The sequence below is a fragment of the Cyphellophora attinorum genome (genome assembly GCF_001299255.1).
Source record: "Cyphellophora attinorum strain CBS 131958 chromosome Unknown Contig15, whole genome shotgun sequence".
Lineage (NCBI taxonomy): Eukaryota > Fungi > Ascomycota > Eurotiomycetes > Chaetothyriales > Cyphellophoraceae > Cyphellophora > Cyphellophora attinorum.
The window spans coordinates 412,723-427,280 of NW_017253243.1; the positions used below are offsets into that span (position 1 = coordinate 412,723).

The 14,558-nt window shown below is 53.9% G+C and overlaps 6 protein-coding genes across 6 annotated transcripts; 2 read left to right on the plus strand and 4 right to left on the minus strand.

The window, feature by feature from the left end:
• Positions 1-616: 616 nt before the first annotated feature.
• AB675_5120 (F-box/WD repeat-containing protein 7) lies at positions 617-2,803 on the minus strand (the record flags this gene model as incomplete). The annotated part of the gene is made up of 4 exons (XM_018145308.1): positions 617-811; positions 884-2,212; positions 2,265-2,340; positions 2,424-2,803. The coding sequence occupies 4 exons, from the start codon at positions 2,801-2,803 to the stop codon at positions 617-619; spliced, it is 1,980 nt and encodes a 659-aa protein (XP_017999477.1).
• Positions 2,804-3,858: 1,055 nt separating this feature from the next.
• On the minus strand, positions 3,859-4,287 carry AB675_5121 (Zinc transporter ZIP9; the record flags this gene model as incomplete). Its single annotated transcript, XM_018145309.1, has 1 exon — positions 3,859-4,287. One exon carries the CDS (start codon positions 4,285-4,287, stop codon positions 3,859-3,861), a length of 429 nt encoding a protein of 142 aa, XP_017999439.1.
• Positions 4,288-4,310: 23 nt separating this feature from the next.
• AB675_5122 (uncharacterized protein) lies at positions 4,311-5,096 on the minus strand (the record flags this gene model as incomplete). Its single annotated transcript, XM_018145310.1, has 1 exon — positions 4,311-5,096. One exon carries the CDS (start codon positions 5,094-5,096, stop codon positions 4,311-4,313), a length of 786 nt encoding a protein of 261 aa, XP_017999243.1.
• A 702-nt stretch (positions 5,097-5,798) lies between these two features.
• AB675_5123 (uncharacterized protein) lies at positions 5,799-7,253 on the minus strand (the record flags this gene model as incomplete). Its single annotated transcript, XM_018145311.1, has 2 exons — positions 5,799-5,907; positions 5,956-7,253. The coding sequence occupies 2 exons, from the start codon at positions 7,251-7,253 to the stop codon at positions 5,799-5,801; spliced, it is 1,407 nt and encodes a 468-aa protein (XP_017999199.1).
• Positions 7,254-8,989: 1,736 nt separating this feature from the next.
• Positions 8,990-10,636, plus strand: AB675_5125 (T-complex protein 1 subunit epsilon; the record flags this gene model as incomplete). The annotated part of the gene is made up of 1 exon (XM_018145312.1): positions 8,990-10,636. One exon carries the CDS (start codon positions 8,990-8,992, stop codon positions 10,634-10,636), a length of 1,647 nt encoding a protein of 548 aa, XP_017999277.1.
• Positions 10,637-11,501: 865 nt separating this feature from the next.
• On the plus strand, positions 11,502-13,543 carry AB675_5126 (putative vacuolar membrane protein; the record flags this gene model as incomplete). Its single annotated transcript, XM_018145313.1, has 2 exons — positions 11,502-11,567; positions 11,621-13,543. The coding sequence occupies 2 exons, from the start codon at positions 11,502-11,504 to the stop codon at positions 13,541-13,543; spliced, it is 1,989 nt and encodes a 662-aa protein (XP_017999400.1).
• Positions 13,544-14,558: the final 1,015 nt, after the last annotated feature.

The following is a 14,558-nucleotide window of genomic DNA, read 5'->3' on the forward strand; positions in this document are numbered from 1 at the left end:
TCCAGTATGAATCACTTCACTATATAAATCATGGTAGAGAATGAAGTCTGTCATTTTCGGAGTACTCTAGCGTACTAGGATCGCGCGCGTGCTCCTACGCTAGACACATGATACATACAAAAGGCGACAAAATGCTGTCTGCCCAATCCATCAGTTATCAGTGCGTGGTAGCCCATGCTGCTTGCTCGTTGGCTCATTCGTGCGTGGCATCATGCCATCAATGCTTTTCATTCCGGCTTTGCTTGCCTTCGTTTGACACTCTATGCATTCACTGGCCCTCGACTGCAAACGCATGACTTCGTTAACCAGCATCGGTCGCATCGATCGTTGTCCTTGCTTGGCCTGGAGATTCTTCACGGCATTGATGCTGTCGTTGCTCCTTGTTTTGCCTGGAGATTCTTCACGGCATTATGCTGTCGTTGCTCCTTGCTTGGCCTGGAGATTCTTCACGGCTTTATGCTGTCGTTACTCCTCGCCGTCGACTCTTGCTGATTCGTTGGACGCTGGTGAGTCTGAAAACCACTGGTGTCGATAATAATATGCTCTTCGTGCTGGCTGCCTCAGCAAGACCACAGTGAGGTTCGATCTAGCCCTACCGAGGTTCTATGGGGCCTGCTCAGTCTCTCATGTGGACGTCGTTCGATGGACCAGCAACGACGGCGACTTCGCTGAATGCTCGCATTCTGCTCTCGGCGACTCGCTCGTCCATGTTCTGGTGAAGTTCATGCTCTGCGTCTTTGTCAGGCAGACTCAACGGCGTGTCCGATCTCGTTGCGCCTAGCTCATCACCAGGTGGCGAGAAAGACCATACCTGTGCATACTGTCAGCATGGTCGGGTCATAGGATAGAAGGCTTTCCGCGAAGGAAAGTTAGCAAGACTCACCTCCATGATCGTCCGATTCGAGCGACTAGCCATAATGACCGCCTTCTCCTCCTCGAATGCCACACGCCACACCGCCTCTGCAGGCTGGCTCAACTCTCGAACCAATTGACCTGTCTCCACACTCCAGATCTTGACGCGACCATCACTTCCGCCACTGACAATACGGTTGTCATCGAATTGCAGGCTCGTAACACTATTATCGTGCGCTGCTAGACGATGAATCGGCGTCATTCTCTGCAACGACCACACCCGGACTGAACCGTCTGAGCCACCAGTCACGAGAGTGTTGCCACGCATCTGGAGTTGACCGACGAGCGAGGTGTGACCTTGGAGGATGGCTTGACACATGCCATTCTTTGGATCCCAGATGCGGACGCTAGTGTCGAGACTGCCAGTGGCGATACGTTGACCATCGAAAGCGATGGCATAGATCTGACTGAAGTGGCCGGTCAAGGTTCGCAGACATCTGCCTTCGGATATGCTCCAGACTCGGGCGGTTGTGTCGTAGCTGCCGGAGACGCAAAGATCGCCGTGAATGGCGAGACATCGAACGCTGGCTTGGTGGCCGACTAAGACTGTCTTGCACATGCCAGACGGGATGTCCCAGATACGTAGAGTTGTGTCTCTTGAACCCGAAATGGCGGTATGAGCATCCGACATCTTCAGGCAGCGTACTGTTGAAGTGTGACCTCGTAGAGTATGCACGCTCTTACCGGTCGACATATCCCAGACTCTGACATCTCGATCACAACCACCGCTGACCAGAATGTCGTCCCACGGAACCATCGCCCAGACACCCATAACATGGCCTCTCAGAACATGCTGTGGTCTTCCAGCAGTGTCGAAGACATGAATCTTAGCGTTGTCCATAGCGACGACAATGTACTTGTCAGTCAAGTGAAGACTCGTGACCACACCTGGATCTTGCAGGGGATGAATTTGAGCGTCGCCACCTTTTCGCCAGGCAGCCTCGATCATGTACTTTCGTCGGAACTGGTGGTGATATGTGCGCGAGTCTCTCTTCTTGGAGCGAGGGCTCAATGGTGTGTCGTCTGGTGCGAGTGTGAGATTGGGCGCACTATTTGAGGGACCGACTAATGCTCCGTCGATCGTTCGCTTCGGCGTCCTTCCGGCGAATGAGTATGGGCCGCGTGCGGCTTGTGGTAGGTACAGTGGCTCGATCTCTTCCGAGGCGTCCGAAGACTTTCGGTATGCATGCTTGTCACACATGTTCTTCCACAGCATGTCGTCATTGAGTAGTTTGTGCCAGCGACTTGACACTTGTGAGGCTCGTGCGAGGCTTCGAGGATCGTCGATAAAAGAGAGCACCTGAAATTGTCAGCAACGTGAACTAGTGTCTCGGCGTGAACGGTGAACATACCCTTAAGCACAGCTCATCTGGCAAGTGCTCAAACGGATCCTTCTTCAGACGTGGAGAAACAAAATGGTGAACAAAGCTCAGCAGGTTGTTGTCGCACATATTAAGTAGCTCAGCAAGATAGCGTTGCCGTTCAGCTGGATTAAGACTGCCAAAGTGTACTCTTGTGTCCCGTAGGATGAGTCTTCATTCTCGCCAGCAGACGTCCAGCTCGGCACTCTCTGATAAGGGGTTGGTGACGGTGCTGGTGTGGGTGGTGAAGCCGGAGCAGATGGCAGTCCACCCATGGTCGACATACTGGGCTTGTTGGAGGTAGACAGCCGCTTGACACGGCTGTGTGACATCGAGGGTTTGGTTCTGTAGGCGCGCATGTCGGCTATTGGGGCGGTGGCAGGTGGTGCAGAGAATTGGTAATCACCATCGTGGTCGAGTGAGTCCCGTGGGAGGTACTCGGGGTATTGTGTGAGTCTCTCTGGGTCTATTGGAGGAGGCTTTGCACGAGGAGAGAGAGGGCGATCGACAGCCATGTCGTCTGAATCCATGTTGGTCGAGAATCGGAGTAGGATGGCAGGGTTGTGACGTGCTAGCGCTACAGACGTCAGAACAGACAAGTGCCCGTCACTCAACAGAGCACGCGAGGTGGGCCGTATATGATGGCTAGCTCGCGCTCATTGTTGTCGCCGTCGCTCGTAGCAGAGCCGAATGCTGTAGGATTGTCGAGTCCTGGTGTTGTCAAGCGCTGTGGCGGGAGAAGAACTTCTGCAGTGACGCACTCGGCGCTTGCGGCTTCCAGGCGGCGTCTGCAGAAGCGAATGATGGGTAGATGGCCCGCAGATCGACAACGGATCGTCCTGTGTTCAACTACAGGCAGATCTCGCCGAATATGATGTGTTGTGGTCGCAGATGTATTGTGTTGTCAGTGCAGGGAGGACCATGAACAATGATGGAAGAGGCTGGCAAGCGCGGCCTCGCGGGATAAGGCCGGCGATTTCCATGTTGTCGAGGGAGTCCAAGCCTAGACTGCCTCGATATGGCAGCACAGGCGAGCACAGGGCAGCCTTGGGATGCAGCAGCAGCAATGCAGTGACACATTCTCCCAGTGTTGCGGCCAGCACTTACTGTTTGTTGGTCCTTTCATTATCGTCGTGTCGCTTGGTACTGCAGTTCTTGGATGAATCGGGTGTCCTGCGTGCAGTTCTGGTAGAACTCAATGGCAGAAACGTGCAAGTCCAAGCAAAGTTGCTAGAGGCTCCGCGCCAGGCGTTCTCCTTTCCCATTCACTGGTCTGCAGTAGAGGTGTTCTTAGCATGGTCAAAATGTCTACGTGCAACTGCTCTTGATTCATGTTAAGTACAAAAGTCACCTTTATTCTCGGTGACAGGGCACGTGAAGATGGCATTCACCTGCTACTGGTCCCTACGGTACTGCAAGAGGTTGGAACTACGACTGAAGGTTCAGCACAGTACCATGCCCTCGGCACTGTGGGAGACAAAGGCAGATACCCTCAGCAGTAATCACATTCTGATGTGCCTCTGATACTTATAGTAGTACATCCAAAGAATAGACCAACCCAGCATGCTAAAACCCAATGCCCGCTTCAGTGAGCGTGCCCTATCTGCAAGAACAGCGGCAGTATCATCCCAAACACAGCCGCCCCGAGATCCACCATCGAAGGCTTCTCTTCCTCCGACTGCTGCGAATCCCTCCCACCGTCGACGAACCCATTCGCACCTCCCTGACTGCTCGACTCATGATGACTCCTCGACGTCTCCTGCATGGCATGCATCGCCACATACAAGAATGTCCCGCCAGAAAATAAAAGTAGCATGCCGGTCCAAAACGTCGTACCTTCGACCGTGCTAGACGTGATGCCTCCTAGCACATTCGCTATGATATACGTGATGATCGCTCCGGCCGGTGCTGCTAGGCTGAACAGGACTAGATGGCCACGTGCTGAGCGTTTCGAGAGTCCTTGCTTCAGCAGAATGGACGTGAGGCCAAAAGCGGCTGGCGCTTTGTGGACCATGATGGCAAAGAATATGATGAGACTCAGGTCCTGGTGGCTGTCGTCGAAGATGCGCCCAAAGCAATGCCGTCGGCCGCCGCGTGGATGACCAGACCGATAGTCGTCGCGAATCCTCGCTGGTGATTCACCACAGCTTTGTCCGAGGCTAGAAATCCTTCCGCTTCCGAATCCTCCTCGCGCTGGTTCGACGTCGACAGGTTAAATCTCCGGCCTAGGTTGTTCAGCGCGATGTGGTGTGTTGGCGTCTTAGTCTTGGACGGCTTCGTGTATTGTGGCACCTTATCAATCAAGTACATGAGGAGAAACCCCGAGATCAGCGCAACTCCGACCCAGGCATGAGGTGAGCTGTCTTCATCTTTCTCCTTGTGCTCACCCTTGCTGTCCTTCGCTTTCTCGTCAGCCAGTATGCTTATGACGCCGGGCTCTGTAGGCGTCTTGGGAGGGTCGGACAGCGCGCCTGGTATGACAGGTCCAGGGAGAGCGAATGGATCAGGCCTCTCCTTCGCTTCGCGCGCATACAAGTCGTCTGCATAGACTGGCTCTGGCTGCTGCATCCGCCGCACATCGAGCGATTCGTGCTGTGCCATCCCTCTCTTGTGCACATGCGATGCACCTGGCATGCTGTACAGTCCATTGACGCCCTCGGGTATTATTACAATCAGGGATGTGCCAACCAGAACTCCCATGCCCACCGTCGAGATCAGTCGCAGTTGCGTTTGCGACAGCGTCAGCGTCAGTGGCAGTATCCCCGCTAGGAACGATGCAATCGCCATGACCAGCGACAACGACAGTAGCTTCAGGAGCGCCATGGTTGCGACTTTAGTCCCCCGGCGGGGAAGTAGATCTGTGTCGAGATGCGGCCTTGTTTGCAGTCCTGCTATAAGGAACAGTAGACGGAACGATCGTTGATACAGGAGCTCATAGTGGCGCGATCGTGAGGATCTGTGCAGCTACAACGAATGAGGACCAAGATACTGTGGGTGAGTAGATACCATCCCTTCACCTTGTCAATCGCGACTTCGTTGGAGTTCGTGATGCAGGGGATGGGCGGAGTGGAGAAACCTTCGCCTGGAGCCCGACACTTTGTCAACCGGTTTTCGATATAGTCCTTGAAGCAACATCACTGCCGTTGTGGCAGCCAATTCGGAGATGCTTGCATTTACCTGAGCACCGTTGGGCCACATTCAAGGGCTGATCGAGCCGAGCATTTCATGAAGTATTTGGCGGTGGCTATCATACTACTCCGATCCATAAAATGCTTAGGAGACAAGACATTCATGCGTGCAAGCATAACGTGACGAGTGTATGTGATGCGATCCGTACGAACTCGTTGATACACATATATGTATGCCCCGTCGACGCTGGAGCAAGATGACATATTGTTGCAAGAACCCTCGGGCGTCCGCATCTCAGTGATTGCCTTCTTCACGCTTTTGACGACACCACGATGCCACCACAACGCTCCCACGGCTTATGCCTTTTGTGTGAACGCGCTGTACCAACACCTGCTCTCAAACCTCCTCGTCCTCTTCTACCAGTCTTCGAGTGCAGATCTCGGCTTTCTCAGCAGGAGCATAATCGCTTGCGCATGGTAGAGAGAGCCACTTGCAAATGCCGTGTCTTGACAAAAATCAGTAACACCGACGATGTTCACGGCGGCTCACTCACCTTGTGTGCTTCTTGAAGTCATAGACGTAGGCGTCAGTGGTCTGGTCTGTCGTCAAGAACCGTTCAATGACGAAGTTCCGAGCCTGCAACTGTGATGCTAAATCCGATCTACCGACGAGATGATCGAAGCCGCCGTCCTCTCCAGCGCTAGGATACCCTTCGCCTAGGGAGATGCGGCTGCCAGAATCGCTAGTCTGACCCAGACCAGCTCTATGCGGAGCGGCCAGTCGATCGTAAGCGTCTTCGTCACCGTCCGAACGGATTGAGTCGTCGGATGCATCTGAATCGTCTGGGTCATCCTCGTCCTCTAGCTCGCCGATGCCGAAGGGGAAGAAGTCTTCCACTGAACAGCCACATCCAAACACCCAGTCTTCTTCCAGAACGGCAAAGGTGAGCCGCTGGAGACTGGGACATTCGTCAATGATGGCATTGATTAGCGAGGGATGGATCCGACTCTCCGCAATACCAAGAATGGATAGGTTAGGTGGATAGTGTTCCAATACATGAGTGGCCATGTCGGGATACTGCTCGTCGAGGCGAGCGACATACAGCTGACGAACAGATGGCAGCGCAGCCCAGGGCAGGATCGAAACCATAGATATTCCGTCCTTGTAGAGGATAGTTCGAAGCTTGGCCAGCGGTAGAGTGGTATCGTCTCCTTCCTGCATCTCTTGCACATAGTGTAGGAATAGGTTCGAAGCTTTATCCCAGAAAGGTTCTCCCAGGACTTCCAGCGTTCCGAGATTTGGAAGCAGAGTCAACAACATGATCAGACACTTGCCGCACTCGCACTTCTGTTCTTCTTCGTGTGGCGAGAGCTCTTCCTCAGGATCCCCAAAGTTGTAGATGAAGCTAATCTCAATGTCACGACGCCAGTATCTAGCCACCTTGCGTTCGAAAGCTGGGTCGAAGGCGGACCAGTACCATGGATCACCCAGAAACTCGAACAGCGCATCGTTTTCGTCATCGGGCTCTTCATGACCATGATCAGCATCGTAGTTTCTATCATATTGCACTCGACGGACGTAACGTGCTCGCCATGGATCGAGGAACAGTTGATAGAGAGCAGTGAGGGGATCGTGGACTGCCCATACCCCAGGAGGCGGGTTCGGATTATTGCTGATGTAGAGTACCGAGTACTTCACGCAATACTCTCGGTGAAGTCGCAGACGGGCATCGGACAGTGAATGCAGGCGCTTGTTGCATAGAGAGAACGAGATGGCGTCCGTCGGCGGAAGTATGGCGGCCATCGTGCAGATGAGATCGTCATATAGCTCTCCGAGTTGAGTGGCTGTCATCGTAGCTGGTGTGATTGTAATGAGCAGAGAGGTAGAAGACTTTGTTGACAGCTGAGATAAATACGTCGGTATGAAGGGCAGTGGAAGTGGGCCTGTTGGAAGAGAAGATCATGGAGAGAACAGATGTTGAAGAGAGGAGATGATGGAGCAAGCTGAAAGAGACGATGTACAAAGGACAGATGGGCAAAATGCACTTTCCTTCGAAGCTACTGCAAGATGCGTTCTGGGACGCGTTCCTTCCGCTTTAGCTGAAATTGCTTTCGACTTGGGCAAGGTTACTCCAGTCCAGTATCTCGTACCTTGCTACCTATAATACAAACATCACTTCGTCGACACTTTACCGAGTCGGAATATCCTGAAATCTCTAGCCTGATGTCCAGTTGAGAAAGCGACTGCGACTCCCAGGCCATGTCAATTGCCAGCTGCTGATCCATTACCGGTATCCGCTCTCCAGTCCAACCAAGAGGCATCCAAGATCGACTCCGGAAAATCCGACTATGGCTCCGCCGTGAACTTCAAATGATTCTCGTAGAACTTGAGCATAGCAATCGGACAGTGGTCGTAGATCTGACTCATGCTGACCTTCGTGTGCGGCTTGCCGGAGTCCTTCCATCTGATGTATGCCGTTAGTTGACCGGTTGTACTGTCTCTGTCGATGTGTTCGATTTTGTTGATCTGTGACTCCCAGCTTTGAGTCTTCGGGAACCAGCCACCTTCTCCTCCATCATCACCATCATCGTCATGGCTGATCTTTGACCGCTTCGAGACCGGAGTAGACGTATCTGTCTTCAGATTACTCTTTGATTTTTGGCGCTTGATGCCTTTGCTGTCTGGGCCGCTTTCTATGGCAGGATTGTATTTGATTTTCTTGTGGTATGCTGCTAGAGCGTCTCTAGCGTCCCTGCAAGGTCTCAGCTTCTACCTGCTGATGAACGGCGCGAATACTCACGGCAGGAGATTCGCTTCTGGTTCGTCTGTGTTCTCTGAGGCCGGGTATCCTTGCCACTTGACTTTGTACAACACATCCTGTTACTTGTCAGCGAAGACCGCCTTTAGGGCACAGTAATACGGACATTACCTTCGCCTGAGTGTCCTACAATTCTCTCGACGACGAATCTGTGGCCGAGTCAGACGCGCAAGCAGTGAGGTGGTCTGCGCCGGACTCACTCTTCCTCTTCACCCTCCTCGCCATCAGTTTCGTCTTCTTCCGCGCCGGCTTTTGGCCTCTCCGGCAGGTCCTCGTAGGGAATGCTACCGTCGCTGGCATCATCGTCTGCAATCAAACATTAGCTCGCGCAAACATGGCCAGAATGGATCCCACGCACCGTTGATCTGAGGCATCTAGGGCGACAGAGACCGCGCCTACGCGACCACTCTGCGATCGCCGCAAGTTTGCGCCTTAGAGGATCTTTGCGTGTAACAAGATGTGAGGAACATGAGGTCGGGGTAAGTTTGGTAGCGTGCAGTCGAGCCGGACGTCGCTAGCGCGTTCTCGCCCGCAATTCTTGGCGCTGAGCGGCTCCAGTCCGAGAAATTCTTAGAAATTGTTCGGCCAGGCGACCGGACTCCTCACAACGTCGAAACACGAGTCGAGACCACGAGTGCAGCATTGAAGTCACTATTGCTGTCATAGCCATTGGCACTTCAATACAATCAATCCTTCGGCACGGCCATACGAAATCTAAGGCGCCGATCAAACGTCGCAAAAGTCCCCCGAGCGGGGCACGTCCAGCAACATGGCGATGCAATTAGACATGGCCAATGCGCAGGTCATGAAGGATGAGTCCGGTCGGCCCTTCATCGTCGTGCGAGACCAAGGCAAGAGGAAGAGAACACACGGCAACGACGCCATCAAGCAACATATCATAGCGGCTCGCACAGTCGCAAACATCGTACGCACAAGTCTAGGACCGAAAGGCCTCGACAAGATTCTTATCAGCCCCGATGGAGACATCACAGTGACGAATGATGGAGCTACAATCCTCGGTCAGATGGAAATATCAAATCACGCGGCCAAACTGCTGGTCGAGCTCTCCCAGTCGCAGGATAACGAAATCGGTGATGGTACTACGGGTGTGGTCGTGCTAGCAGCGTCATTACTTGAACAGGCAGCCGATCTCATGGACAAGGGCATCCATCCCATCCGAATCGCCGACGGTTATGATCAGGCCTGCGAGGTTGCAGTGACGCACCTCGACACCATCAGCGACATACTCGAGTTCTCCCGCGAAGACCAGGATAATCTCCTCAAGGTGGCCAAGACGAGTTTGGGCAGCAAGATTGTCAGCAAAGCACACGACCAGTTCTCGAAGATCGCAGTTGATGCCGTCATGTCGGTTGCAGATCTGGAGCGGAAAGATGTTGATTTCGAACTCATCAAAGTTGACGGCAAGGCTGGTGGCTCGCTGGAGGACAGCTTGCTGGTGAAAGGTGTTATTGTCGACAAGGACTTCTCACATCCACAGATGCCAGATGAGGTCCGGGATGCTCGACTTGCCATCCTCACGTGTGCCTTCGAGCCTCCGAAGCCCAAGACTAAGCACAAGCTCGACATCTCCTCGGTCGAGGAGTTCAAGAAGCTACAACAATACGAGCGCAACAAATTCACAGAAATGATCGATCAGATAAAAGACACCGGCGCCAACGTTGTCATTTGCCAGTGGGGCTTCGACGACGAAGCGAATCATTTGCTTCTTCAGAACAAGCTGCCCGCTGTGAGATGGGTTGGTGGCCCGGAGATCGAACTCATTGCCATCGCCACCAACGGTCGAATAGTGCCACGATTCGAGGACCTCAGCGCGGACAAGCTAGGGCGGGCAGGTATTGTACGCGAGATGAGCTTCGGTACCACACGCGAGAAGATGCTGGTCATTGAAGAATGTGCCAATACGAGAGCGGTCACAGTGTTTGTTCGAGGCAGCAACAAGATGATCATCGATGAGGCAAAGAGGTCACTTCACGATGCTTTGTGCGTGGTACGGAATCTGGTTCGCGACAACCGCATCGTTTACGGCGGAGGTGCGTCGGAGATCTCATGTTCGGTCGCGGTGGAAGATGCTGCTGTGAAGAGCCCCGGTCTCGAGCAGTACGCCATGCGAGCATTTGCTGATGCGCTCGACGCCGTCCCGATGGCATTGGCAGAGAATTCTGGGCTGAGCCCGATCGAAACTCTGGCAGCATTGAAGTCGCGGCAGGTACGCGAGAAGAATAGCCGACTGGGAGTGGATTGTATGCAGACAGGCTCCAACGACATGAAGGACCACTTTGTCATTGAGTCACTGATATCCAAGCGGTCGCAACTGTTATTGGCGACGCAGCTGTGTCGCATGCTGTTGAAGATCAACAATGTCATCATAGCAGGCGACGATCAAGGTGAATTCTGAGGATGATGAAACGCGATGAAGCGTGATCTCTCGGTTGCATTGATGGTGGATTATTGGCGCAATGATAAGGATCCTGTTGATACCCATAGCGGCAGATAAATAGACCGACTGCATGTGAGGTCACGCAAATGCCAGTCCTGAGGAGCACGCTGGACGAAGTACCTGTGCCAGACCTTTGCGTCCCAACCCAGTGGGTGTTCGTCGCGATTGCCCCCAGGCAGGTGTAGCGCAATTGTACCTGCATTAGAGCCAAGGATTACCCGACTTCTTCGGGTGCCCCTGCCAGTGATTCGAGGAGGCCGATCTGAAACATCTTGGGAGCCGCTAACAAAAAGCTTCCGTGTCATCGGAGCTCGAACGGGCTTGTCTTCTCCTAGCCGTTTCGCGCGCAGTCAGCGTCCTCTCGGCCTCATCTTCGTCTCCTTGCGTGCTATCTTCACTGTATCGACAGTGTCCGATCGTTTCATCGAATCCGAAAGTTGTTGCACCATTCATTCAGTCACTCCTTTATTGACGACAAACCTTTTCAACAACGCACAGAAAGGTCCAGAGCCTATCCACATTCCTTTGTTTGTTCCCCCAGCCACTGCGGACTTTCTGCGCACGTCAATCTGTCTCATCTACCCCGTCTTTCGACTTCAAACCGCCTCCCTCGCCTTAAGCGGAGTGCTGTCTGTCAAAGCTCGAAAGAGGAACGGGTCTGCAACGTCGCGTCTCATCTGCAGAAGGAACGGTATTTTATGTCTTGAGCACCCTCCTCACGGCATCTGTTCAGGCAATTGAGCTGGTCTCTTGTGCTCTGAACGCGGCTGCGCCGCCTTGAAGTCAGTCGTTACGATCGCTGCCGAGCAGCGCACGGAGAGAAATGGGTTGCTGCGGGAAGAGAGAGCGCTTCGGCGATGTGCATGATGAGCAGAAGTGGGACTATGTTGTACGTATGCCCGACATCTCTGAGCTGGCCATGTTTGCTGACGACGTTACCAGAATCTCGACGACTTCAAGTCTCGATCATGTTGGACCGGCTTCGGTTATGCCTACCTTATCATAATGCTTATCGTCTCCATCTCAATCTACGTCGTCGACACGTTCCTCGCCATAAATCTGCTTGCCTTCAACAAGTGGGCCGGTCAGATCGAGCCAGCTATTCCCTTCACGATATCGCGATGGATCTTCGCTGGCTGTATTATTCTCTCATACATCCTCCTTATCGAGCGATGGATCCGAGCAGTAAGAGTTATGAAGCAGGGAGGTGTTGCGAAGAGCTATCTCGACCCTCTCGCAGTGCGAATACAGTCGATACGGATGGGCGCGAATGGACGAGGGTATCGACGTTTCCTAGTCTTCGCCGAGTTGACGAAGAGCCGGAAGGGCGCCGACTACGTTGCGCTGTTCTCATACTTTTCGTTCGAAGCGGCCATTCGGATCATCTTCGCTGAAGGCCCTCGAGTTGTGGTCAACGGCATCACGTTGTATTCAGTCACCAAGCTCAACTTCATTCCTACTGGCGAGCATGCGGCACCGGAGGGCAAATCATCCGTCGAGCAATTCTTCATCAACATTGGCGCCATGGCGGACAAGGACAAGCTACAAGCAACAGTCCTGTTCGGCATGCTGTGGACCTGCCTTATCTGGATCCTAGCAGCACTGTCGCTCGCAATTTCTGTCATCCTGTACCTCCTGTTTCTGTGGCATCATATTCCAGGTGAGGCTGGGGGATTGAAGAACTACTGCCGAATCAAGATTAACAAGCGAATGGAGCGCGTTGTGCGCAAGAAGGTCGACATAGCCCTGAAGAAAGAGAATGAGATTCGAGCTCGGGAAGACGCAAAGGCGGCACGAGCCGGCGGGAACGGCAAGGTCCAACCTACCTTGCCAGTCCTCGGAATGGACAGCGAGCCAACACTGCCTCCGCTGTCTCGAACCACCACAACCACCACATTACCACTGTACGACTCACGGCCAGGAACACAACGAGGAAGTCAAGACAGCTTCGACCAACCTCCAATGCCCGGCATGCCAACGAACGGTCGTCCAGGCTTCATGTCGCAGCAATCGGATTCCTCAATCGCAAGCTACTCGTCAAACGCACCCCTCATAAGCTCAGCAAGCGACATGGGGTACAGCGACGTCGGCGGTCCGCCCATGTCCGGTCCCTTCGGCAGACCAGGACCTCCAAATCGAATCAACACGCCACGAGGCATGCCTCCTGGCCCAGCATACCCCCTCGAACCACTCGGTCGTCCAGGCACCGCTATGAGCAATGGCCCACGACGAGCTTCGGATGAATCACTAATCTATGGACCCGATCGAAGTCAAGGAACGCGCACACCCTCATGGGACCGACCTACTGATGGCCCAGGTGCTCGACGCGGTCCACCACTGGGCAACCCAAATTTTCCACCAATCTTCGAGTCACACAACAATGGCAGGAACTCACCAGGTCCTGGCATGATGATGGATGGAGGAGGCCCCCCGCCACCGAGACGCTTCTCACCACCAAACGGCCAGCAACCATCACTTCCACAACTCCCACCATCACGAGGTCCTACGCCAGGAGACAGGGCTTTCACATCACCGAACAACGGCTTCGGTCCGCCAGAACGCTCATACACACCATTGAGCGGCCCACCACCACTACAACACCAGCAGACCTTCGGACAACCGCCGCCTCGGTCATACACACCCGTCGGCGGCCCACCTTTAGCGCGCGTGCAGACGGCAGAGGATGTTGGAGGGTACCGAGCGTTCACGCCCGAGCCGAGGGGGCCGAGTCGTGGACCGCCGCCGCCGATGGGTGGGTACAGGTCGAATGGACCTGGGCCTGGGTCTGGGTACGCGCAGCGAGGTCCTGGAAGTGGAGGTGGTGGAGGAGGGCAGGGCGTTGGAAATATCTTGGATCACTACTGAGTGAAGCCTTTCCAGAGAGAAGGTTGATGAGACAGAGAGGACAAGACCTGGGAGATGGAGACAGACATGAGCAGGGGTCGTGTATGAATAATGATTTTTTTGGTCCGCATAGTAAATAAGCAAGATAACTGGCTCGGTGGCTAGCTACCTGAGCTCTTCGAGAATACTGCCTTTTTCCGAGATATCGAAATCTGCATGACCATCATGCTTTTCCTGGACCGTGTGCCTCTTCTTCTCTTCACTGTCTGATAAAGCTGCTTTGACACACCAGGTGCTGCCTTTTGTGCACGATGGCCAAAGCTTCATTGCCTACACAGGCAGCACTACCTTCTCACAGCGGGCTGAGATGAGCTGGGCGGGATAACGTGACCAGCTCGGGTCCATACCATGACGGGTCTGCGTGTACCGCGGCATGGGAAGGGGCTTTGGGTTGGATGCTCCGGCGTCCCTGCCGCGCGCGAGCTGGCTGCTGTTGCTTCAGCAGCTCGAAGGCTTGCGGGACAACGACCGCGAAGCTCCTCAGTCTCTTTCTGGTTCCCATTGCTCGTCACAGTGCAGGCATCGGCCGAGTGCTGCAAATGATGGATGGTGCTCTGCCGGAACGGTCGACTTGCCCCTTCAGCGGTCGTGCTTGGTTATGCTTGATTGGCATATCGCTCCTTCTCGGAGCATGTTGCCTAGTCCGCGGACTCAGCTCCATGCGGTGTGTTGTAGTCCATGCAAATGCCCATCGACCTGCGTAGAGTCCACCATTCAAAGAAGGTGTCCAATGTGCCTGTTGGGTGATGGAAAATTGCCCGTAATGAAAGCGATAGGTCGAGGTTGTGATGGACCCATTAATGTTGGAGCATCGGCTGTAAGTCGAACGAATTCTTCTCTCGCAAGCCTACCCACCTTCGGGATCTGCTGCTGCCATTCAATCGGCCCGAAACTGCTCAGTGCCTGACCTGTTCCAAATTGCAGGATATGTATTGCAGATAAGAGGTCGTGACACCATTAACGTACGTGAGCTTGA